At 39.4% G+C, this 25580-nt stretch overlaps 1 protein-coding gene across 4 annotated transcripts in view; it reads right to left on the minus strand.

The window, feature by feature from the left end:
- Positions 1–382: 382 nt before the first annotated feature.
- PHACTR2 (phosphatase and actin regulator 2) overlaps positions 383–25580 on the minus strand; it is a 245767-nt gene continuing 220569 nt past the window's right edge. For all 4 annotated transcript variants that reach the window (XM_066373084.1, XM_066373081.1, XM_066373083.1 and 1 more), the window contains 4 exons: positions 20830–20891; positions 18109–18246; positions 14226–14302; positions 383–3886 (listed from right to left, as the gene is read on the minus strand). In XM_066373084.1, the coding sequence (XP_066229181.1) occupies positions 3871–3886; positions 14226–14302; positions 18109–18246; positions 20830–20891 (293 nt within the window). In that variant the 3' untranslated portion in view covers positions 383–3870. The remainder of the gene's footprint in view (positions 3887–14225; positions 14303–18108; positions 18247–20829; positions 20892–25580) is intronic.

A 25580-nucleotide genomic window follows, 5' to 3' on the forward strand; every position in this document is an offset into this window, starting at 1 on the left:
GAGCTACCATACTACATTATAATTGCTACATACATTATATCAAATGATATAAATGTATATATCTGGTACTAGTTCAATTCCCTCTCACCTGCTTTGAAAGATTTCTTACTCTGTGTGAAATGTGCTGCTGGGACCACTTTAAAAATAACAGACTGAAGAAAATTCTGAGCAAGAAAGGAAGAAAAGAAACCTTCCCTATTTAACTGTGGGCATACTATGATGCAGTAGACAAGACTGCCTTTTTCTATTATGAATACAGCATAATTTTTGAAAGCTGTGTTTGTCTGATGCCATTAAGTATAAATACAAGGCTTGTTACGTGTTAAAGTATGGCACTCATAGGTGATAGTAATGCAAATTTTTCTCTTTTAAGTGTAAGCTACTTTATTTATTTATTTATTTATTTATTTATTTATTTATTTATTTATTTATAAGTGCCAGTGCAGCACTGAATTGTAAGGGTGTAAATCCCGAATCATGGGTTTTAAGGACTTATATCTCATTTTCAATACTGGATTATTTTTGAAGAGTGTATTCAATTACTCTACATCCTTAAATACATTTTCACTTAAATTTCAGAGCTTTCTACTTACAGAATATATTTATTAACATTAGAAAAAGATAAGTGAAAAATCATTAATAATAAAAGACATAAAAATGAAACCAGAAAGTTGGTTTTTCTGGGTAAATAAGAAAGAAAGATGATTTTGCCTTTTTTTCCATTTAAGAGTTACTGAAATACCCCAAATGGTTTTCTGAATACTATAGTTTCATTTAAATAATTTAAAGCATTAACATAAGAGTGAACTACATCAATCATAAAAAATACAAGACATTTCACATACATAGGAAATTATTGGGCAGGATTGCCTTAAATTAATGCTGCTCACCAGAGATCTAATTTTGTCAGACAGATTGGTAATGACCTTGAAGATGCTGATAAAACCCATAGCATTTTCTTACTACCTTAATGTTAATGTTTCTTTTCTCCATTTTAAGAAAGATGGGAATGGCCACTTAGAGTCTTTCTAGTGCTTTCCTGCCAGGCACCTTCCTGGAGATAGATTTGTTGTTTTCCTTAATCATACCTTAGAGACTCAAGAAAACCCATACGCTCCCTTTATGTTGGCCTAAAGTTGTGCTTTATATAGGGGAAAACCTGGAGCTGTGTTACAACAACGTGATTCAAACACACCTTTTACTTTATAGAAGAACAGCTTATTGGTTGGATTTTAGAAACGCTGAGATTGCAGAAATGCTCAGGCTGAGGCATAATTATATTGGGGCGGGGTTACACCTTCCTGAGCTTTCAGTGCTACCAATTAAAAGACCCATGTATGGGCTGCTGGGGTGAAACGCAGTGTTTGTGCCTTTCAGAATTAGTTATTAAAATAGAGCCTACTCTGCAAATATCGCTTACTCCACAACCCTTCGACTCTTTCCACAGCTTTTTATTTAAAGAATCAATCTAATGAAGTAACTGGTGGTTCTGATTCTTAAATATTAGACTAGCAGCAGTTATTTTTTTGACTATTAAACTTGTCTCTTTTAAACTTTTCTCTAAGCATGTAAATTAGTATGATGAAAAAGTGTGGGTAGTTCATAAATCTGACCTATCAAACAAGAAAAACAATATATCGAGGCACTAGATTCTCATTTTTGTACTGGTTCGCCTCATTGCGGGGAATAAAACATTGCATCGTATGCACCACTAGAGAGGGAAAACTGTTCTTTTATCAACCAAACCAGGGCTTTGTATGACCTGTTTATTGAGTGATAAAATGGTGATGTCTTATATTTACCATTTCTATGGAGGCGAAGCCTTGTGATTAGAAAGAAAAACAATGTTCAAAATCATAAGGATGGAAAATTAAAATACATTACATTCCTTGGTATTTTTCCCAAGACAATAAAATGATAAAATATTATAAGGAAGAGGATGACTTCAGCAAGAAATGAGAACATAGGTAATGTCTATGGCTGGATCTAAACCCTATGAAATGGACAAAAACTCAGCCAGAGAAAAACACTTGGGCGTGTAGAAACATTTTTTTTTTTTGGAACAAAAATATGCTTTTATCCCATGCCAGTGTGGAAATCTACATTTATTTCATTAATGCACATGGCCGAATACAAGAGATGCAATAATGCTGGTCACTCTTCTTAGTTATGAATGGTCCTGGGTTTTTGTAATAAACTAATTGGGGCCATTTTTTTTTTTTTTTTACTTTTAAATAAAATCATCCAATTTCAAGTAGTTCTTTAAAATATCAGTAAGTGGCAAAATCCAAATTTATCTACCAGATGAAACTTTTTTTTTTTGGTTGAAATTGAAAATGACAGTCTTCCATATTATGAACCAGAATCATTTCAGAAAATTCTAGTCTACGTTCTGAGAATGTCTATTTAGATCGTATTATACAAACCAAGTTTTTTTTTTTAATAAAAGGGGATAAAAAGGATGAAAAACCAACTAAATGCAAGGTGGTATTTCTATATGGGAGAAGCCAGGCTGTGCTTGCGTCTCCATGGAAAATCGCAGGGTGACAATCGAGGGTGTATTAATGTAAACAACACTGACTGTAGGCTCATAGGGAAACCGTCCATAACTTTAAAGTCACTTCTTTTTTGCACTGAAAGTCCATGTTCTATTTATGGATGCAATCTGTAGACTCTTAAAACACAAAATTAGATTATCCTCACTCTTGCCTTAGCAAAAATTTTCTGTGTTCTTTTATGTCTCTGGGTTATTTTTGTTATTTTTTTTTTTTGATCCATGTACTTTATCTTTTTAATAGCAGCAATCCAACTCAATGCAGCACTGAAAATAAGTAGTCCTCTGCAGTCCCGATCCAAGCCAACTGCTGGCAGACACCTGCCTTTTGCTTAAGCTTTAATTTTGGACTCAAATTTTTTAAAAAAGATGTGATTGACGATATTACCTTTCTTAGATCAAGCATGGTTGTTTCAACTTTGGAGGTAATCAAGCTAAGTAAAGGCCAAAAGATTTATTTCTAAAGCTTGCTACACTACAGGTTAATAGGATCACATCACATATGCCTTTATTCCCAGTCCTGTTGCCCTTGTGGAAGGTTGGTACATTAGGTAAGGAGCATAAAACAAAAGTAAAGTGTGTACACTATGCTACTAAAAGCATGCAACAGAATTTGGGTAAGCATGCTTCTTAAGAGTCCATCAAAGCATCTTGCATTTAAGAAAAAGATGCATGAAAACACGTAGACTTCATTATGGCAATTGGATTCACTGGCACGACATAAAATAATGGTACTATACTATACCAGCATGATGGTGAAAGAATATTCTTCTAGGGTCAGGTAGCTAAGAAATCCACACTGGGCGATTAGATCCCCAAATCCCTTAACAAGGTCTCAGCTATCAAAAGCCTACTTCAAAAATACATTTATGCTTCAATTTTCTCTTTTCTTCATTAACGTAATGAAATTATTTTCTTTCTTTCTGCTTTTTAATCCCCACTCCTTTCAAGTACCCAGCCATTCCATTCCATTGTTTTTTAAAACCCGCACTCTAAAATTTGGCTTTCTGGTAACAGGGAGCCAGTGATTGTCTACTGCCCATCTTCTTTGATTAAAACCCCTGATGAAGAGTAACTGCGGTGACCACTGTGTCCCTTACCACCAATACACATGCTGGACAGCAGGGTCGCTACACCCGCCCCTTTGCTTGTTGGCCACATCTGGACTGTACAGGTGGGGAGCACTTTCCACACGCTTCCTTCACCACAAGTTCGACGGAAACACACACAACCAAAACCCAGTGCAATATCAGGTGTTCAGGAAGCGAGGCTTCCCCCAAGATGATCAGTCTGTTTCCAAAGCATCTCACAGCTCATTACGGACGATGAAACCTGAAATGAGAAAAGGAAAACTCTTGAGTCTGTGGTACAGAAGCACAGTCTGCATTCAGTGAGCTGAATAAGGAGCAGTAATGTCTGTAATTAGAGGCGGCTCTAGACATCCCCCAACTGAATTACTGTTATAAATTACTGTCATAACAGAATAGGGCTGTAAATGAGATGTTGGAAGGCAGACACAGCCTCTGTACAAAAGACGCTGGTTATGTCATCCGGGATACAGAGCAACCAATACACAAAACATCACTATCCTTGAGGACCATATTCTAACCTTTATTGAGCAGAGAGAGATGTTTCACAAAGATTTCAGTTACACCTGGTTTGTAGTTATACAGGGAAAAAGAGCAACAAATAGTCACTATTTCATTAGCTTCAGCCTCTCATCACCTCCCACTGAGGGCTCCAGACTTACTTTCTACACCTAAATATCCAAATGCCTGCTAGGAATCGCCTTCCAAATGTTCCACAGGCAACATACTAAGCACGTGCACAACTCTACAAATGACCTTTTCTTGTAAACCAGCGTTTGCACTTGCTCTCTTGTTAAATGGTCTGCCATTTAAAGTACGTTTAGTCTAAAACCTCCAATTTGCGACTCAATTCTCTCCTTCACCCCCCCGTTTCCCATTATTGCCCAATTCTGCCTGACTGCCTGCGTTGACTTCATCGAAGCCCTCACCACCTCTTGCTGGCACTATTTTAACAGCATGCCAGCTAGCTAGTTGGCTTCACATCCCTCCATGCGGGTTCCTGAATATTCCCTGTGATTGTGTAGAGTGTGCTTTGAACATGCTGTTCCCTAACACTGGAGTCCCTTCCCTTCATTTTCCATCAATGTTTTCATATTCAAGATCAGCGTCCAAAGCCATTTTCTCCATAAGGCCTTATCTGATTTACCTCTTCAGTCTACATCTGTGAGTCCACATCTATGCAACTCTATTCAACATTTTACTTGACTTCTGTAATCTGATGTGCATCTGCCCTGGTAAACCAGTCGCCCTAATTCATTTCCCCGTCCAGATCCATAGATTGGGAGATGAAATCTATGCTTCACACAGTCACTAGCATTACCATCATAAACATTCATCCAACTACTCCAGTTCTTTGTTGATATCATTGTTCTCTCTTCCCTATAAACTAAGATTTAAATACCTTAGAGTAGTGATTGAGGCCTTGCAGGCTGGGGCCCAACCCATGTTTCTAGATATATCGCCATCACTACTCCCAAAATACCCCATGTCCCAATCATGTGCCCCACTTTTGTGCTCATGCATAAGAACAAGTGAAATAAGACTGGCTATACACTGCTCACTGGAGCAACTGAGCGAGGGATGCACAGGGGTTGTTACATCATTTGTGCATATTTGACTTTCCAAAAGTCAAAATAAAAATAAGATATTCCAAGCTTTCCCAAACATATAGTGAAAGTAGAAATGTGTCCATTCAATTCTTAACTCTACCCCAACCATGACCCTGGGCAGGTGTGCGAACTTGGATGCCCTACATTTGTTCAACAGAGATAACGTTACTATTTCGGTCACTAGGGTCTTCTTTCTGCCCTCTGATCATATGGAATTCTTTCCCACCTCTGACCCTTTGCCCCAGCTCTTCCCTGTACCTCAGTTCCCTGTTCCTTGGAGGCTGGAAGTCTCCCTCTTTTCCAAGAGTGCTGATGGCTCCCTGTTGTCATTTAAATCACGGAATAACTCTTATTTCCTCGAGAGACCCCTGTCTTGGCCATCTTGTCTATACCCACCTTTGTCCTGTCACACTTTCTTCACGGGACTAAACACAATCTGGTATGATCCTACTTACTTACTGCTTGTTAACGGTTTGTCGTCCTTAGTGGACGATAACCACGTGAGAGGGAGGACCTGTGAGCGAGGACCTTATCTGATTTGTTCTAACTTCCGAGGGTCCAGAGCAGAGAGGGGGCTCAATAAATATTTGTGGAACACATAAACAACTGAATACATATATCCAGGGGCATTTAAAAATTAACTGATAACTCTTTGTATTATGAATAATTCTATACAACCAAAACATCCAAATATGAGGCCCCTAAAATTAATTATACTAATTAAATGCATGCTAACTTATGATTACTCATCTGATTGGACATCCCATTATGCTCTTTAGGAAGTCAACTATAACCTGGAGAAAAAAATATAAAAATTTTATACAAATATTACAAAAGAGCAACTGGAAACCTCTTAAACATTTTTTTTTAATATAAAATGTGAGAGGCAGATAATGATTACAATGATAGTGATTTTTTTCTAATGTTTCTATGTGCCTAGCACAAGTTCACGTGCTATCCATATATTATAGTTTATTCCTGAAAACAACCCTATGAGGTAGGTATTCCTGTCTTCCCTTAAGACAGATGTGGAAACTGAGGCACAGGAATGCTAAGTCATGTACCCCAGGTAGAGAGCTGATAAGTAAAGCTGGCAGGCTTCAGTCAGCATTCCTAACCTTCACTAGACAGTGAGATCAAAACATGCCTTCATCCATACTTTCATTCAAAGGGGCTTTCTGGTGCCCTGTGGGGTAGAACGGAATGGAAAAAGGTGATCAGTTGAATCTCTACATCTGTCAGTCAGTTTTCTGTTTGACCAGAGAGAAGTCTGGTTCCACATCCCTAAGCTACATTTGGATTGGTACAGTTGCCTCAAAAATCTGCCTTTTGCCACAAAGACAAGATGAGAATGAGCCCCCCCCCCCACATTTCTGGCAATGAGTAGAAAAGCAAGCCAGTGACGTTGTTGGGTATGAAACAAGCGGCACCCCCTTCTTCCATGCAGGAAGCACAGCACTGCCCACACCACACGATGGGGCAGGAGCCCTGGGGGCCCTGTCAGCACACATAGGGGCACTGTCCCCGCGGCATCCTTATACTGTGAGCTCCCAGGACGCCTCTCTGGCAGGCTCAGCCTTCCCAGGAATGACAAATGCCTCTAACTTAGCAGTTCTTTTGGCCCTCTCCACTCCAAAGTGTCTTGATCTTCATTTGGTCCTGGATTCAAAGGACAAGTTTGGGGAAACATGACATGAGAGCTTTTGTCTGTGGGATGGAGAAGGTAAATGGAAAAACCGGCCAGGTAACAAAGTGGGCAGTCCCTGGACCAGAAGAGATTTAGAGCCTTCTAAAGCCCAGCATTTTACTGGAAAGTGTCCTGTTTTTAATTTCTAAAAATTGGCAGGACCTTATAAGGTTTTTTTTTTGCTTTTTTCTGTAGCCACTGTTTGCCCATGGATCCCATCAGAGAGTGAGTCCCGCAGTCTGGATTGCGTGCAAGATCACAGGCCATCAGTACTGCTTCAAGGGCCGGCTAAGAGGGGAAGGAGAACCCACTAACAGGGTGAATGTAATAACATCGGACAAAGCCCGGGTCGGAAAAGGAACCTCTCCTTCCTGTGGGCTGCCCAGATCTGGTAAAAACAAAACAGAAAAACAAATTGGAATTTTCTCACACTATCCAATCAGAAAAGGGCATTTATATCCTGTTTAAATTAGGCATCTTATCTCCACATTTGGCTCTAAAATTTTGTGTCGGATGTACTGAAAATGCAAATCGTTCCTAAGTTTTTTACTGCTCAATGCTTGGCATTCATTTTGAAGCACAAGAAATTCAAATTCAGCTTTACCTCCTGAAAAGTCTGCCTAGCTGACAGAATGACAGTTTGGTTTTAGGCTTCAAGTTGAAGGAGTAATAAATACATTTACTGTGCCCTGGGGACACTTAAGTTTTCCCAGCTGCTCTTTTATCCCCTGAACTTTCCAGAGACTCAAATGTGAAGCTATCTATATATTCTCTCCTCGTTAAAATTGAGATGCATTTTTCTGATTTCCATACTGCTGAGAGGAAGTAAAAAGTCATGGAATTCAGGAAAAAATAATTCTTTTCCATAAAAAAAAGATAATTCTTTTCCATTGGGTTCCTCCATAGTTTACTTTAAAAAATGGACTTCTGTAAATTCATGCAGATAATATAAAATTATTCACAATTGTAAAATAAGAACTTTCTGATACTTCCCTATTTGTTATACACAGAAATGCCGAATAATTCGTTTCCCCTGTATTTAAAGGGGTTTAAATGATCCTGGCACACACACTTATGTTAAACAAATGAGGAGGCTCTTCTAAACCCCAGCTCCTTGCTCCACCAGAGAAAACAAGACCACAGGTGGGGTGGGATTTTATTACTTCAGATGCTGAGCCATGATTTCGGCTCTGGTGGTCACAGTAGCATTCTGCAATGCCATGTTTCTGTCCAGGTAGCAAGGAAATGGAGCGCCCATGCAAGAAAGCCCCATTGCTGAAGCAGCCTGCTCCTTCCTCTGTGCAGGGCCCTTAATTTTAATTTCGGTCCCATGTGTCTTTTCTTCCAGGTCACATTTCGATAAGTATATCTAGAAGCTATAAAAGTGGTTTACTTTATCTGTAAACCCACATAAGATAGTAATATCACAAGATGGCATACATAGAGTGAGTGAGATAATCACTTTAAATACACACACACACACACACACACACACACACCTCAACAAAGTCACACTAAGAAAACTTGAAAAGTAGAGAAAAGAAAAAAATATAGTCCCATTCTACAACAAACCGTTAAGAGTTTCTGGCGCCATTCTTAATTTTTTTCCATGCATCTGAATTTTAAACGAGACACTGCTATATATACATTGAATCAGTCTCCTGATTGTTCCACTTAACATTAGGCCAATGATCCCATGAGGCCCATTTCATTCTAAGAGCATCAACTCAATGATACTATGAGTCTTTCATAATATCCCTTAATCTGAGTACTCCATTGCACACTCTAAAAAAGTTTTTATTTACAAAACTCAACATTTTTTATTTTTATTTTTTTAAAAAACTCAACATTTTTTTAAAAAAGATAATACCCTCTGATACACATTGACACGTATTGGAAAACAATTTCCAGAAGAAAAATACAATTACCCATAATCTTAATAATGAGCTGTAACCATTTTAAAATTTAGTTTTTAGATCAAATGTGAGCTTTCATACAATCTGCCTTTATAGTTTAGAGAACTGTTTTAAATTGTAAAAATTCCATTTGCTACAGGAAGGGAAGAGGCTCTTCTGTACCGTGGTAAGCTCCTTCCAGAACACAATGGCCCTTCAAATGGTCTTTGGGAGTCTGACCAGTGGTGCGCGTGGGCAGCGGCTGCTCGGAGAAAATACAGGATGTGGCCAAGGAGCAGCACGTGTTCTAAGGGACCCGAGTTAGAGCTCGGTACCTGTCAGGCCTCAGGATAACTCCCCGCAGGGCCCCTCGGGTCCTCCCCCTTGTTCTATGGCCGTGGAATGCATTCCAATTCTAGATAGCCACCCACACAATACTGGCAGAAACTTGGGGAATTAGGTGAAAGAGTTGATCACGATAATTCTTCACTGCTACAGATCAAGCATGTCCCAGAATGTATTCATGATGGGGGTTTCCAAGGTATCCTCTTGGTACACCAATAGCAAGAGTGTCACAATTAATATTATTAGTACCAGCACATTATTCAAGAAGAGTAATCATGATGAAATTCCCATTTACAGAAAGAGTAAGGAATAGACCGTTTCCTTTTCTTTTAAATTTTTTTTTACTAGATAATATATTCTTATGTTTGAAAAGGGAAGCCTCCCATGCCTGCTCCTAGTCACCCAATTCCCCTTCCCAGAGGCAACCAATATAATTAATCAGCTTTTCGTATCTCTATTCAGAGCCACAGAAGCAAAAGAAACGCTAGATGTGAACTGGTCATTCCGGTGTTGACCGACACATCACTGTGTGGGAGATTATCTCTGGATAAATAGGTGCCTAGGCAGAAGAAGCGGGGCTCTCTCAACCCTTTTAACACCTCCAAATGCCCTGGGAGATAATAGATTTAGGTCGTAGAGGAAAAGCTTATTTGATATAAGGAGATAATGTCTGACGCTAATAAGAAGAGCTAATAAGCGAGTTGCTCTGTATCTAGGTTGCATTTGAGAGGCTAGGTAATGATCAACAGCATGTTTATCCCCTCCAAGAGTGGCTGCTACTAAGAGCACCACTCTCCTCTACATCAGCAATTTTCTAAATGAAAAACATTATTGTATATTTGTATTATTTGGATTAGACACGACGGTGTTTACCCAGGTATTTTCCTCCTAAAAGAAATACTGAGAAAGGGGGTGAGGGGAGGTAGGAGAGGGTTGAGGAAGGATAAATGGTGATGGAAGGAGACTTGACTTGGGGTGGTGAACACAATACAATAATGTACAGGTGATATATATTATAGAATTTCACCCCTAAAATGTATAATGTTATTGACCAATGTCACCCAAATAAATTCAATATAAATAAGAAATACTGAAAATAATTTGAAAATCAAAAGCATAATTTTTTTTAAGTCTCAGAGCCAAAATATTTCTGTGCTGGAATGCAAGTTTAATAATGTAATCTAAATTAATGGAAAAACTGCAGTAGACATTTGCTTTACTGCCAAGTTCTTAAGAATACTTAAGCAAGGCATATTTATCTTTGTGATATGAATATTTAATTTCTCCTTATCTGGAAAGACATTTGAAAGAGTGTTAATCAATACATTTTTTGGAAAACTTTTAAAGCTTACCCTTGATATCAGCTATTACCAAAAAAAAAAAAAAAGGTGAATAATTTTCTTTTGAAATGCAGGTCATCCCCATTTGCATCTATCAATATTTACTTAAACAATGAAAGTTACTGGCCCTGGCAGGCTGGTTCAGTGGATAGAGTGTCAGTCCAGTGTATGGGCATCCTGGTTTAGATTCCCGGCCAGGGCACACAGAAGAAGTGACCGTCTGCTTCTCTCTGCCTCCCTCTCCCCATTGTGTCCTTCCTCCCTGTTCTCTCCTTCCTCCCCTCCCGCAGCCAGCGGCTTGATTGGTTCGAATGTAGCCCTAGGTGCTGAGGACAGTTGGGCTGGTCTAAGCCTCAGCCTCAGGTGCTAAAAAATAGATCAGTTGAAGGCATCAGCCCTAGATGGGGTTGCCAGGTAGATCCAGTCAGGGTGCATGTGGGAGTCTCTCTATCTTCCCTCCTTCCACTTAAAAAAATGAAGTTATTAGTATACTATTTTATGGAATACAGCAAGCATACTCTAAATTTCTGAAGATGACTGAGTAAAGAAAAATAGTCAATAGAATTTTTAAGGTGAGAAAACACCCTACCAGATATAAAAATATACTGCAAACCTATTCTAATTACACAGCGTGACACAATGCAAGGACATACAATAACTCAATAGAGCACAGGAGAGAACCAGGAAACTAACCTGTGCGTATACTAAAAGAATTTCACACTGAGGGGAAATAAGTGGCAGCGGGACAATTGATTATTGTTTCAAAACAAAATAAAGTTAGTTTACAATCCCGAATCACACACCCAAATAAATGCCCAATTGATAAAAGATCAAAGTGTAAAAAAAAAAAAAAAAAAAAAGCACATATAAAAATTAAAGGTAATACTTTTATAATCTTAGCCTTCCTCTATAGGACACAAAATAGCAATACAAATTCAAATGTGCAAACATTTAAACAAAAGACCATAAGAATGTTAAAATGCTAGCAATAAGCTGGGGGGGGGGGTATTGTGATTTGTAGTAAAGAATGAATATCCACAATACCTTAGTTTCTACAAATCTATAAGAAAAAGATCAACAACCCAAAGGAAAACTGGCCAAGACAAAGAATAAAAAATAAATGGTTAATAAAGGTACGTAAAGATGCCTAACCCCACAGAATTCAGTGAAATAGGACATTAATGTTCATTCTTCAGACTATAGACTCCTCACCACCACTGTCACCCCCAAATGCTGATGAGGGTGAACAGACCAGGCATGCTCATACACCGTAGGTCACAGAATAGTATCCTTCTTTTTTCTTTTTATTGAATTTATTGGGGTGACACTGGTTAACAAAATTCTACAGGTTTCAGGTGCACATTTCTACAAAATATCATCTATACACTATACTGTGTGTTCACCACCCCAAGTCAAGTCTCTGTGCATCATCACCTCTCCCTCTCCCCTCCTACATCTCTTTCCGCCCAGACAGTATCCCTCAAAACGTAAAAATATATATCCAGTAACCTAGAAAATCCACTTATGGGACTAACACAGAAGTATTGGTTTGTGCACCCAAAGATACATTTTTAAAGAAAGTCAAGACAGCATTGTTCTACTAAAAAAAAACCTAAAATTCCATAAACATCTATCAACAGAATGTTCAATAGTTTATGGTTTATTACATATAAACTACCAGAGAGTCATTCACATAAATGAGATATATACTAACATGGAAATATTTTCTAGATGTATGTGACTGAGGTGTACATATATGCAGATGTGCATGCACACACACACAGACACACACACACACATTTGTTAATAAACAGAAAGATGTCTAGAAGGATCAACATCAAACTTCATAATCAGTGGTTGCCAGTGAAAATAGGGATGCAATTGGGAAGGGAGTAAAGGAAGTTTTCATTCACTTGTTAAATTTTCCTACTGTTTAAATGCCGATTTAGACTACATTATTTTTTCACATTAAAAATACATATATAAAAAATGACCTTCTCCTCTCCCTGCATCCTGTTTCCTTTTTACTTGTTTACAGTATACAAAAGAAAAGAAAGGACCATTTTTTGGTATAAACACTTATTTTCCATAAGGAAAATGGCATTTAAAATTTTTAATTATTTAGCCACTGGCTGGTTGGCTTAGCGGTAGTGTCAGCCCAGTGTGTGAAAGTCCCAGGTTTGACTCCTGGTCAGGGCACACAGAAGAAGCGACCATTGGCTTCTCCACCCCTCCCCCTCCCCCTTCTCTCTCTCTCTCTCTCTCTCTCTCTCTCTCTCTCTCTCTCTCTCTCTCTGTCACACACACACACACACACACACACACATTTCAGGGAAGAGCTCTGCTAGTAAACCTTACTGTTACCATATGTCATGCATTCCAACATGGAACACCACCGCCAACAGGAGCAGGACGGAAACAGCGCTGTTACCACGTGACACGCTTCCCAACATGGAACGCCACCGCCAACAGGAACAGCACAGAAACAGCGCTGTTACCATGTGACACGCTTCCCAACATGGAACGCCACCGCCAACAGCGCTGTTACCATGTGACACGCTTCCCAACATGGAACGCCACCGCCAACAGGAGCAGGACGGAAACAGCGCTGTTACCACGTGACACGCTTCCCAACATGGAACGCCACCGCCAACAGGAACAGCACAGAAACAGCGCTGTTACCATGTGACACGCTTCCCAACATGGAACACCACCGCCAACAGCGCTGTTACCATGTGACACGCTTCCCAACATGGAACGCCACCGCCAACAGGAGCAGGACGGAAACAGCGCTGTTACCACGTGACACGCTTCCCAACATGGAACGCCACCGCCAACAGGAACAGCACAGAAACAGCGCTGTTACCATGTGACACGCTTCCCAACATGGAACACCACCGCCAACAGCGCTGTTACCATGTGACACGCTTCCCAACATGGAACGCCACCGCCAACAGGAGCAGGACAGCAACAGTGGCACCGTGAGGTATGGCTGCCCTCCGGAGGCTGTTTATGGCCTAGGGGATCAGTCCATACTTTCCACAAAGAGTGCTTTGTGTAATCATCTGTCTCAGGAAGCTTTTTAAACAATTCCAGTATTTAAAGGTCTGACTGGCATGCACATCTTTAGGAGCACACCTGTTATATAAAACAAAGCATGTCAACTTGTGAGACAGAAACATACAGAGCACGCGTGAGCTGTGGGGACCAGACAACACGATCACTCCGGGCTGATAAAACTGCAGCAGGCTGGGAGGGAAGACGGGAGGATTAGAGGCAGCTCCCGTGGCACCAGGGAAAACTGGGTTCCTAGTTTCAGTTACATATTCTGAAAACCGAGTTTCCATCCTCTCTAAGGCAGGTCCACTGTAAGTCCAAGGCGGACACCCATGTGTCCACACCAGCTCTCAGCGGCATCTGCTCTGGGCAGAAAGCTTAAACTGAGTCCTTCAAAAGAGGAGTCAGTGATACTGGGGCTTGTCTTCTGGCCCAGAAAAGAGAACTAAAAAGAGACCAAAATGTAGCCCTTCAGAATGGTTCAAAGGTCTTTGAAAGAAAAAGAAAATACTTCATTTTAGAACTGTTCATTAGATGGCATTATGCTAAACTATATTTTTTAAAAAATAAACTGTGATAAAATACATGTAACATGAAATTTATCATCTTAATTGTTTTTAATGTGTTAAACTGAATTCCATCTACTTACCTTGTAAACTGTCGACTCTCTTCGTGAACTTCCATTTCTGTGCTTTTAAATTCATTTAGTTCTTTCCTTATGGCTGCCTAAATAGGAAAAAAACCCAGAATTGTTATTTAGATCACATATTTCCTCAGCATATACTGTATCAACAAAGCAGACCATTAAAAAAAAAACTTGGAAGGCCCTGGCCAGTTAAATCAGTGGTAGAATGTCATCTAAATGTGTAGATGTCCCAGGTTCGATTCCCGCTCAGGGCACACAGGAGAAGCGCCCATCTGCTTCTCCACCCTTCCCCTTCTTCTTTATCTCTTTCTCTCTCTCTCTTCCCCTCCTGCAGCCAAGGCTCCACTGGAGCAAAGTTGGCCTGGGCGCTGAGGATGGCTCCATGGCCTCTGCCTCAGATGCTAAAATGACTCCAGTTGCAACACAGCAATGGTCCCAGATGGGCAGAGCATCACCCCCTAGTGGGCTTGCCGGGTGGATCCCAGTTGGGCGCATGTGGGAGTCTGTCTCTCTGCCTCGCCACTTCTCACTTAAGAAAAATAAAAAAATTAAAAATACAAACACAGATTATAAAAAATAAAAATAACTTGGAGAAAGAGATTTCTTATTTCTACTAGGTAAAGGTATGATAAATGTAATGTCATACTATACCTAAACTGAAACCAGGATAGATTCTTTAGAGTGTCATTGACCAGATAGAGGAAGGGGGCCCTTCCTAAACTCATCTTGGGGTCTGATCTATATGGGTTGCACACATCCTCCACCCTTGATGATCACAAGGATACCGCAGGTCATGAGTTTTCTGAGAAACAATGTCATTTCCCTGTGCAAGTTCTGCATTTAATACCACACATAGTGACATGGCTCCAGTCAGAGCTACCTCAGGGCTCTTGGGGAGGCAGTTGCTGTTTATTCTCTAGTACTGAGAGGTAAGACAATGGGAATGAAAAGTTTCAGCACAGCACTTAAAAGCCACTTCAAGAAAATACCAAATAGAATGCTATTACTATTTAACAAACACAGAATCCATGCCACGTGAATGCTGGGGTTCGAAGAGATGGTTCTGTCCTTCAGAGTGAAAAGCAGAGATCCTCATAATGGTAACATGAGCTGCCGATTAACAGCAGTGGCTGGATCACGGAGGGTTTGGGGTTTCAACTTCGTACTTACGCTTATGTCCTAACTGCTCGACAAAGAGTGTTTCCTCATCTAAATTTCAGGACTTATAAGAACAGCTCCACCATCTCTATGAGAAATGGACTCTTCAGCCAAAACGTGGAATGACATTACGAACCGCGGAAAATGACTTCACTGACAGATAAGAAAATCTAATTTGCAGTGAGAGAACGACAGAGCAAGCCCTGAGGCCTCTCTCTGGCTTTCTCCCATCACTGTCATTCTGCAATAGACACATTCTTCTCTCACACCCCTTGCAATGTGGTATTTAAATCCTGTTTTCACAGATTGCTTAACTCTCCTCAAATATATTCCTCAGCCCCTGCAGCTTCTATGGGGGGCCTGCGGCTGGGAAATGCTTGCAGGGATAGTTTTTTATTTTGAAAAGTAATTCTCGCTACTGATTTTCCGAAGCGACGAAGCAAGCAGAGAGGTTCTTGTGGGCCTGAGTTGCCTGTGCTAAGGCTACCCACATCGCTGCAGAAGTGAGATCCACAGTGACAATACTTATTTTTAATCACTATAAAACTGGGCACCTAGAACCAGGAACGGAAATGGTAAAGATAGTCCCATACTGGTTGCCAATGAACAACTATCAAAAAAGGTCTCCCTTGAAAGGCAGTATTTTAATGTGAACAGTGACATAGAATCCTGTCTCTATGCTCATTTGACATTTCCCCTCTGATTGTTAAAGTTGCATTGGAGGAAGTGGGCAGTAGTCCCCACGATATCAGAAATTGTGACTTCTAGTCTTACCTACACCTTCAGTAGCCGTGTGGCCCTTAGCAAGTTATTTTGCTCCAAAACTTGTTTTCTCATCTGAAAAACGGGGATGAGAATTCCTCACAATATTATGCGACTTAATTAAGAGGATACTTTTGAGAGCACTTTGTATATTCTAAGTGCTCAATAAAATGTCATTATTGTGATATTTCAAAAACTGAATTACATTTTTGTTTGTGAATAACAGTTCTTCCATTTTCACTGGTACAGAGTCTACTGTGTGCAAGGAGGTGTCACTGAAGAAGCCTCAAAGACAAATAAGGCAAGGTCCTTGTTCTCAATAGTAGGCTGGCTACCGATCAGTGTCTGGCAAAAATCAATGAAAGCATTCTTTGCGAATCAATTGGGATGGAGAATCTACAAAAAGAGTATTATGTAGTTTATTTTTAATTGTAAATTATGTGCTATACATTCTTTATATTAGTAACACTTACAATTCACTTATGACCACATGCATAGACAGCCAATTCAATATTTATTGGCGTATCCCACATCCTCATCTGCAATGTGACCTCGCCATTCCCTCATCGAGAGGTGGAGTCTGTCTCTCCAGCCTTGGATCTGGGTGAGACCTGTAACTGCTTTGGTCAACAGAACGACAGCAGAGGTGAGGCTGTGCCACTCAGGAATTAGCCCTTAACTGGCCTAGCATCTTTTGTTTCCTTCTTCTTGCAAGCCACCTGCCATGTAAAAAAATGTGCCAACCCTCAGGTAAGCACACTGTGAGAAAGCCAAGGTCCAAGCAGAGGATACGGTGGCATGTGGATACAGAGAGAGGCCATGGAGCAACAAGGTGAGGACAGGAGAAGCCATCTCTGTAACGAACGCCAGGCACCACCTTACCGGATGCCATGTGGATCGGAAACAAAATGCTGAGCTCAGCCCTTCCTGAAGTCCTAACTCACAACATTTTGAGCAAAATGAAATGGTTGCTTTAAGTCATCACGTTCTGGGGTGGTTTGTTACAAAGCAGTTGATAGCCTCGAACATTGTTTCAACACTTTCATCTCACAGATGATGACACGGAGATCAAGTGACTTGCTAGATCAAATGGGCATTAAGGGACAAAGATGGGGCTCACGCATTGGCCTTCTTACTTCAAGTCCTCCATTCTTTCCAGAAAAAAAAAAAAGAGCTTCTAAGCCTAACTCATCCAGATAGTTGCCTCAGATCTCCTTGCTATGGGTGTTGGTTTGTAATTGGTAATAATAAATCGGTTACAGGGAACGAATGTGATGTGAAATTATAAGAACTAGTTGCTTAAAAAAATACGTCAGCAAGTTGTGACCACAGCCAATTAAAGAAACGCAATACTCATTTTAAAAAATTCACTAAAGACTGATCATAGTTTTATTCCAAGAGTTACTTCCTCTTACTATTGAAAGAGATTTCCTGAGATTGTTATGAGAGGCAGGAAGAGTAATTGGTGAAACACACACGCAATAGTCTTAAATCTTCTATGAAAAGAAGACTAGAGTTCAGGCCTAACAACTCTTCTTGTAGATGTAACTGGGACTGATTTTGTTGAAAGATAGGAACAGAAATAGGTAGGCTGATGTAGTAGGATCGGAGCCCGAATGGTGCTGGACTGGACCAACAACGGGAAGTAACTGAGCTGAAACTAAGTGTTTCTAGGATTGAAACAAAACAAGAGATAGCACTGAGACCAAATACGTAGTATTTTTTTGATACCATGAGAGTTGTAGTTTTTTTTTTCTGAGACTTAGTTGAAAAAACTTCCTTGATAAAACTAAATCTATCACATAAGAGGTGTAAGTAAATAAAGGCAAAAAAAAATATTGAGATACATGGTAATATCTAGCCTCCTAAGATGACTGTGTGGGGGATATGTGAATACTGGTGCTTTTAGAATAGCAATTAAATCATAAATAAGGGAAATCATGGCTAAAGCCACCGGAGCTCTTGCCTTGTCTGCAGGTGTCAACCTGGCCCAGGGCTTGTCTGCCCGGCGATCGTAGTCGGGAGAATCGGTGACCTCCACATACTCGTTAAACCGCAGGATCCTTCGGGCCTGCAGCTCTGCCACTGTGGGTCTCAGGCTCAGCTGCAGGAGAACAGGAACAGAGGACGAGTTCAGTAAACCCTTCACAGCCTCACGGCGGCAAGTTTTCTGTAGAGAGCTTCAAAGTTGTGGTTAAATAAGGTCACTTTCAGATATCAAAAAAAAAAAAAAAAAAAAAAAAAAAGATAGAAGAAGAAAAGAAAAGGCAGCAGCATCTTGGGAGTTTTTAATAAGAACTAGAAAGCATTGCGCCCTAATTTTGAGACTATAAAAATCATCATTGTTAGCTAGGTCACAATCTTTGGCAACTGTCTGCACTATGCTATTTTCTCCAACCTGCCTGGCACCGTGATAAAGGTGCCCGTCATCTCTGACACAGGGAACACGAAGCAACACAGATACAACAAAAATCCAGAGATAGAATGGCTGGTTTGGGGATTGAATTATCAAGACAAAAGCCTTGCCACTTTTAGAAATGACATAAAAATTCCTAGCTTCTATTTTATTAAACCTGTACATTCAGAAATGCACAAAGTTATGATAAAGAAATGGTCCAGTAAACAAGGAGGGGGTCCTGCTAGACGAGTGCACTTCACGGGGACCCTAAGTACTTAAAATCATTTCGAATTACATGGATTCCTCCTGTGGTTTTTGTCAAATTCAAATATATAGTTATACTTAATCTACCCAGGCTTTCGTGCATTGGCTTTCCTTTCTATGTTCTTTTTCAAGACCAAGAATAAGGCAGAGACGGTTCTGAGACTAAAAATCATGGTCCCCTGGTCGACACGCATTCCCTGCTCTCTGCTATTGAGGTTCACGCCCTTCTCAGTCGGGTGATGTCATAAGACTGTCACACAGGTAGACCAGGCCTCTGTTTTACCCCTGAAGTCTATTTTCTGTATCTTTTATCTTCATATATGTATTCTCTATATATAGCCAGACTATCTAAGAAGTCCTCTTTGGAGGGGTTCCTTATTGATACAGGCTCAATTTTTGGAAAAATTAGGCACAATCACAAAAAATAATTTTGTGATGAAAAACATCCCCTTTTCTGGGCCTTGGTTTCCTCGTGAGTAAAACCAGAGGCTGAACTCAATCAATGTTCTAACCTTGCAGGTGTTCAAAGACTCTTAGAAGGCCTGGGCCCACACCCTGAGCCCACCTGAGCTGAGACATGACAACTTCAGCTCCCTCTAGGTCCATAAAGCCCTGGTAGGCATCAGACAAAGGAAGGAACAATCTAAGTGGTTTTGTTATGCTCCCAGTTACTGTCTGATCTAGACTGCTAGATTCTTACTGCATCCCCAGGACAGACAGGGTTACGGAGGGAGAGAAACCCCCTTGCCTCTAGGGATTGCCCAAAAGGCAAGTGACCAAAGGCCACTTCAATTCTCCATCCAGGATGTCTTGCCTTCCAGGACTGTGCCAGTGACAGGGTAGCTATCAGTGACAGGGACTGGCCTGCACTCATGGCAGGGAGCTCTGGAGAGGGGAGGCACGAGGGGACAGGAGTGAAGGTCAGGCTCTGTTGCCTCCTGGAAGGGCCCAGCTGGATTAAGGAGACTATATCCATGTCAGGGGTGAGTCCGGAGCAACGAGGAGGGGCTGCTTCGTACCTGTAGCTGGAACTTAGCGGCCGCTGACTGATGGAAGAGCCATCTCTAGAAATTCAGTTTACAGGGTCTATCTATTTCAGCTTGATCATTATTGACATTTAGGGTCTTTGAGGGGTTAAAAAAGAGATGACTCAAGTATCTTTTCCACTAAAAATCAAACCCAAACTCTCTTAAAGTACAGTCTCTAACTTTTTCACTGGAACGGAGTGTTGCCTCTATCTGTCTTAGAATGCTTTCGCTCAGATTCTGCAGCCAACCCAGATAAATGTGGGTCAGGACGCACACTTTACTAGAGACCTCGTGCTTTCCTCAGCCTGCCTTATCCAGGAGTGAAAGGTATACCTGAACAATTACTGAATGAAGAAATATAATGAAATATAAGCTCTGCTAGTGCTCAAGTCTTCCAAAGATTATTATTATTATACATACTTACAGAAAAAAAAAGCTGTAGTCCTGAAATCATATCTATATTTTCATAAACGGTGAAAACAATTGTCTGAGCTAAGCCATTTGTAAATTTGGGTCGCCCTGCAGTAGGCAGGCTGGATGATCAAGTTTACTTAAGGAATTACTCACCTAGCCCTGACACACAACAGTGGCAAACCTTTGGTAGTAACACAATATTTATTTACTGTTTCCAAAACTACATAGGCAGCTTGAGCATTTTAAAAAACTAAACACCGAATGAAATATTAATACCTCTAAATTGAAAAAGTTCATGTGATAGTTTTTTCTCTTATTCCCTTAGGATTTAAAATTTTTTTCACAGATTGTTATTTTCATAATCATTAAATGCACTTCAAAACTTTTGATTGTCAACATCAAAATTAAAATAAAATTATAACTATAAAGATAATTCATTACATTGATTTTAATTTCTATAATTAGCAGACTAACAGGAATATTATTCCTAAATATCAGATTTACATGTAGATAGCTAACTTGCATTTAAAAAAATGAAATATATCCCAAAACACACAACTGTTAACAGTTACAGTTTTATCACCTTTCTGCTGAGTCTGCGTTTAAGTTCCATTTTTGCTTCTTGTTCTTCTTCTTCATTCTTTTCTGTTTATTAATGGAGGGGAAAGCATGAAGACTTAGTTACTATAAATGATTTTATAATCAGAAAATTAAATCAGGCCCCTATTATTTGACTTTAACAGATTTTGATCAAACATTCCCGTATCTTTAAAAAGTTATACATTTTTTGCAGAAAAATCAATCATTAATTTATATATCTATAAAGTTATATTAACTTATTTAGGTACATATGTGTGTGTGTGTGTGTGTGTGTGTGTGTATCTGTGTTTCACCAGAATATGGGCACTATTGTGGGTTTTTGAAATAAAACAAAAAGGAAGCAAAAAGGTTTATAGGGCTGGTTTATTTACTAACTATAAACCTTTTTGCTTCCTTTTTGTTTTATTTCAAAAACCCACAATAGTGCCCATATTCTGGTGAAAGTCTTTGATGATCATCTCATGGGCTTATAAACACAGATTATCAGAATTCTGATAAAAATTTACTTCGAGGGCTGGCCTTCATGTGGAAATCTGAGACATACCAAAACAACAAATTAGAACCATGATGCACATCTGAATTGCTGATTTCTGTTCAAGTCTAACTAAAATGTTTGATTTGTCTGCTTTGGTTTCCCTGGAAGCAGAATGCAATTATTTCTTTGGACTTTGCTTTTGAACTAGAATGTTCTGAATGGGGTTATGGTGTACTGTTGGTGGTCATGACTTTGACTTTATAAAGTCTTTCTCTAGGACTTCAACAAGTAGTACAATTTCATGGCCAACTTAAATGAATGTTGTCTAATGGATGGGATTAAGAAAAAAAAAGTCCGGAACTTTTAAATACATACATACCTTTTTAGATTTTTAAAAAAAATTATTGATTTTTAGCAAGAGAAGAAGGGAGAGAGAGAAACAGAGAGAGAGAGACAGGAACATCGAGCTGTTCCTATATGTGCTCTGGCCGGGAATTGAACCAGCAACCACTGGTTGCATTCAAAACTACTGCAACCACTGTACTTTGGGATGATGCTCTAACCAACTGAGCTACCTGGCCAGGGCATCTTTTCAGGTTTTAATAGTTAGGTATGTGATGAATTTCTCACTGGTGCTTCCTTTAGCTCATTTTTTATTCAAAAAATGAGCAGAATTTACTCACTGTGTATTAATACTCACATAAAGATTTTATTTTAGAAAGTACTATTATGAATCTATTGAAGGAAAAATAACACTGTATAAAAGCTCAACCAAAAGGATGAACAAGAAGTCTCCTTTCCAAAGGGATAATTATATTTATTTTTAAAATTCAAATAGACTTCTTACTGCTAATATTATTTTTATCATAAATAAAATATTAGCATGCAGTATTTGCAACATCTGTATTTGTTATTGAACATGCCAAACCTCAAATCTTATTAATTTTCCTTATTTTGATTGGGAAAAGTTTCTACATTCTTCTGAAATACTAATTTTAATTCAAATGAAAAAGAATGATTAGTCTGCTTATAAAAAGTGACCATAAACTGAAATCACCCTGCAAGACAAGAAAGAACCAGTTAGTAGACTTGTATTAAGTGTCTGTCAAGTGTCAAAGAAATCTAGTTGTAATTTGGATTTCTTCCTATGAAAATATACTAGGTATCCTAACAATATATCCTTAGGGTCAAATAATTACATTTTGTGAGTTGGATTAAGGGATGTGGATTATACAATCCAAACACCAAATTAATGGTTCATGTGGTTCAAACTAAGGTTTTATAAAACCAAGTCTCTGAGGATATTATTAATAAAAAAGAAAATATATAATCCTTAAAGCATTTTAGTCAATTCTTCCTAGACAGTGATTATGCTATGTTTTTCCAAGGTACTAAAAGACAAAAAAAATTAGATATCTAATATAATTCAAAACTAATGCTTTAATTTTCATGAAGTACACAAAATGTCATTTCTCTGAAGGGAATATTAGATAATCTTGCATTACTAAGCATATTGTACATCTACATGACAGCCAGTTAAGTTTAAAAGAAGAACAGCCAACTGCAGTTAAAGAAGTTAAATAAACACGATTTTACCATTTGGAAATTCGTTTTCAACATCAGGAACTGACATCCTTACATGTCTCATATTTGAAATTATGCTTCTAATGAAGTTGGAGGAAGAGGGTTAGAGGTGGAAGGAGGCCAAGGTGACTGTTCTTCTGTATCTTATGAAATAGTCACTGTAAAACCTCTTACAGAGTCAAGGTTATACCTACACTTAGTTTTAAAAAATTCACTGAGTTTTGAATGTTTCCTCCTTCTCTTGAATTATTAGAGGACTAATTATAAAGTACAAATGTAAACCTTTCTGCTCACTTGAAACCTACTGGAGGAATATTCATGAAGGAAGTGATGTGGCTCATTGACAAATCCTGCCCTCAGTGCCTCTCGCCTGAGCAGAGGGGCGGATATTTCAGAATAGCCACAGGAAGCATTTGCCACAAACACACAGCGCTGCAGGAGGTTTAACAGGGTGGGCACCACAGGAAGGCTGCCTAGCGAGTGAGTGTTGCCCAACGCAGTTTGTGGATAAGCTAAAAGAACAAAGAAAAACACCGACATACCAACAACTCCAGTATTATACTCTTGAGTCCTCAATTCAGATAGAACAGGATTAAAAAAGGCCAGACATCTTTATGGGTTTGTTTCTCTTTTTGCTGTTTTACATGTTTCTGTATGGGTGTTTTCAGCAAATAAAAATACATGTGTGATTCTATTTGAAATGTGCTCCCCCCCCCCAAAAAAAAGAGATGGATCAATGGATGGAAAGATGTGTGATAAAGCAAGATGTGATAAAGTATATGTTAACGGTAGAATATAAAATGGTAGATATACAGGTGTTTACTGTAAAAATTTCAACTTTTCTGTATGATTAAAACATGTCATATAAAATGTTATATGCAGAACTCAATGGCCTAAACATTTCTCCCTGTAAAAGATACGGCTGGAATATAGTCACAGCTAAATAATTTTTATCTCTCATCCCTGCTTGGAAAAAGGTGTTCCATATACATCACTTATCCTGGTACGCAAAAGCTGATCTTTTAAGCACCAAAATTTGCTTTTTATTTTAACAATTTTAAGGCAGTGGTTCTAAAATGTGCAACTAAATATAACTATATGTATTTTAAAAGGCCAGATGCACTAAAATAGGAAAGGCATAAAACAGGTTGTGATACCTGGAATAATATTTGTAATAATATTTGTAATAATTCTTAGGTTGTGATACCTAAGAAATAAAATTTGTCCTAGGTCTCCAATTAGAGCTATCAGCATTGACTACCATCTGACTCACGTTTACTAAACGAGTGACGGACTTGGGTTTGAGAATGGCTGAATGTTGCCCTCTAATTTGTCAAGAAAAGGTGACCTAGTTAAAGTAAGTGTCCTTAAAACCCACACCATGTCGCACACAGACTTTCTCTAAATAAACAATTTTAAACAAAAGCTGATGACGAAACATGCCAACGTACAGGACCAATCTACGGGGAAGAATGGAGAGAAAAGCAGGGGCGGAATCGAGCGGCGTGAGCTATGCTCTGGATGACCTCCACCAGTTCTCTTCTCTGCTTCCCTTGGCCATACAGTATTATGTCAGGAGATCACAGGCCAGTTATCTGCCTCACCAGACTGCAAATGTGTCTTTTGTTTCCAGAAAAAGCATGCTTAAACAAACTCAAAAGGAAGTAAATAAGGGCTGATGTCAAATCTGAAGTTGACTTTGGCGTTTCACTCTTTCCCGAACCTCCAGGAAAAACGGGGGATAAAAGCCAACACAGCACTTAAAATCACTGTGTGATAAATTTCTAGATCTATGAAGCAGTTCCTCAAATAACCAAACACCAGTGTGGTTTGGCACTATTCGTCTCCCGGGAGCAGGGAAAAAAATCACCCAGAATTTGCTCTTCCTCTTCTTCTAGGTATTGCATCAGACATCCAATAAGAAATGACCTGGGTTTTAGGAGCTCATCCTCTGCATTTGAGCTTATCTAAAAGTTAATGCAAATATTTTGCAGGAATCTATTACCAAAAGCCATGAGCCTCTTCGGTTCGGTTTTGTTGTCAAAATTAGATGTTGTTTTCATCCTGTTCTAGAAAGCTGAAACATTTCTAGCCATGACTTTTTTCCCTCTTCAAACTGGCTCTTATATATACATTGAGGGTCACTTCAGCCGTTTCTTGGGTTCTATGCCAGTTATGCTTCTAAACAGCCAGAACAAAACATTCCAAGGAAAATAATCCCATAGACTGGCAATTACCCTCACTCTTCAGTTCATATTGTGGAATTGTTTTCGTAACAAACTGCAGTATAGCTATGTTATTAAAAGCTCTCCTTTTCTTGAGGAAAGAAAACAACTCAGACCGGAGAATGGGGATCATCCAGACAGGCCAATTGGACTTTAAAAGCCTGGTCGACAGAGATGTACCACATGCCTGGGGCTCATTCCTCTTGTCCTGTGCGGAGCTCTGCCCAACCCTGCCTTCTGCTCTTTCATACAACAAACAGCTCTTTTGAAACCGGGTTTATAACATATAAAACTACAGTGGCTCAATTAAAAAAAATACCCATTACCTAACGCACTGTGGTTACTAACCACATCGATACACTATATAGCACGGCCAATTGTAGCGCCACTCCTTCTATAGCTTTAATGTATCAATGTTAATCGTTTAAATGTGATGGGGCTGGTAAATGA

The sequence above is a fragment of the Saccopteryx leptura genome, chromosome 3, assembly GCF_036850995.1.
Source record: "Saccopteryx leptura isolate mSacLep1 chromosome 3, mSacLep1_pri_phased_curated, whole genome shotgun sequence".
NCBI classification, from domain to species: domain Eukaryota; kingdom Metazoa; phylum Chordata; class Mammalia; order Chiroptera; family Emballonuridae; genus Saccopteryx; species Saccopteryx leptura.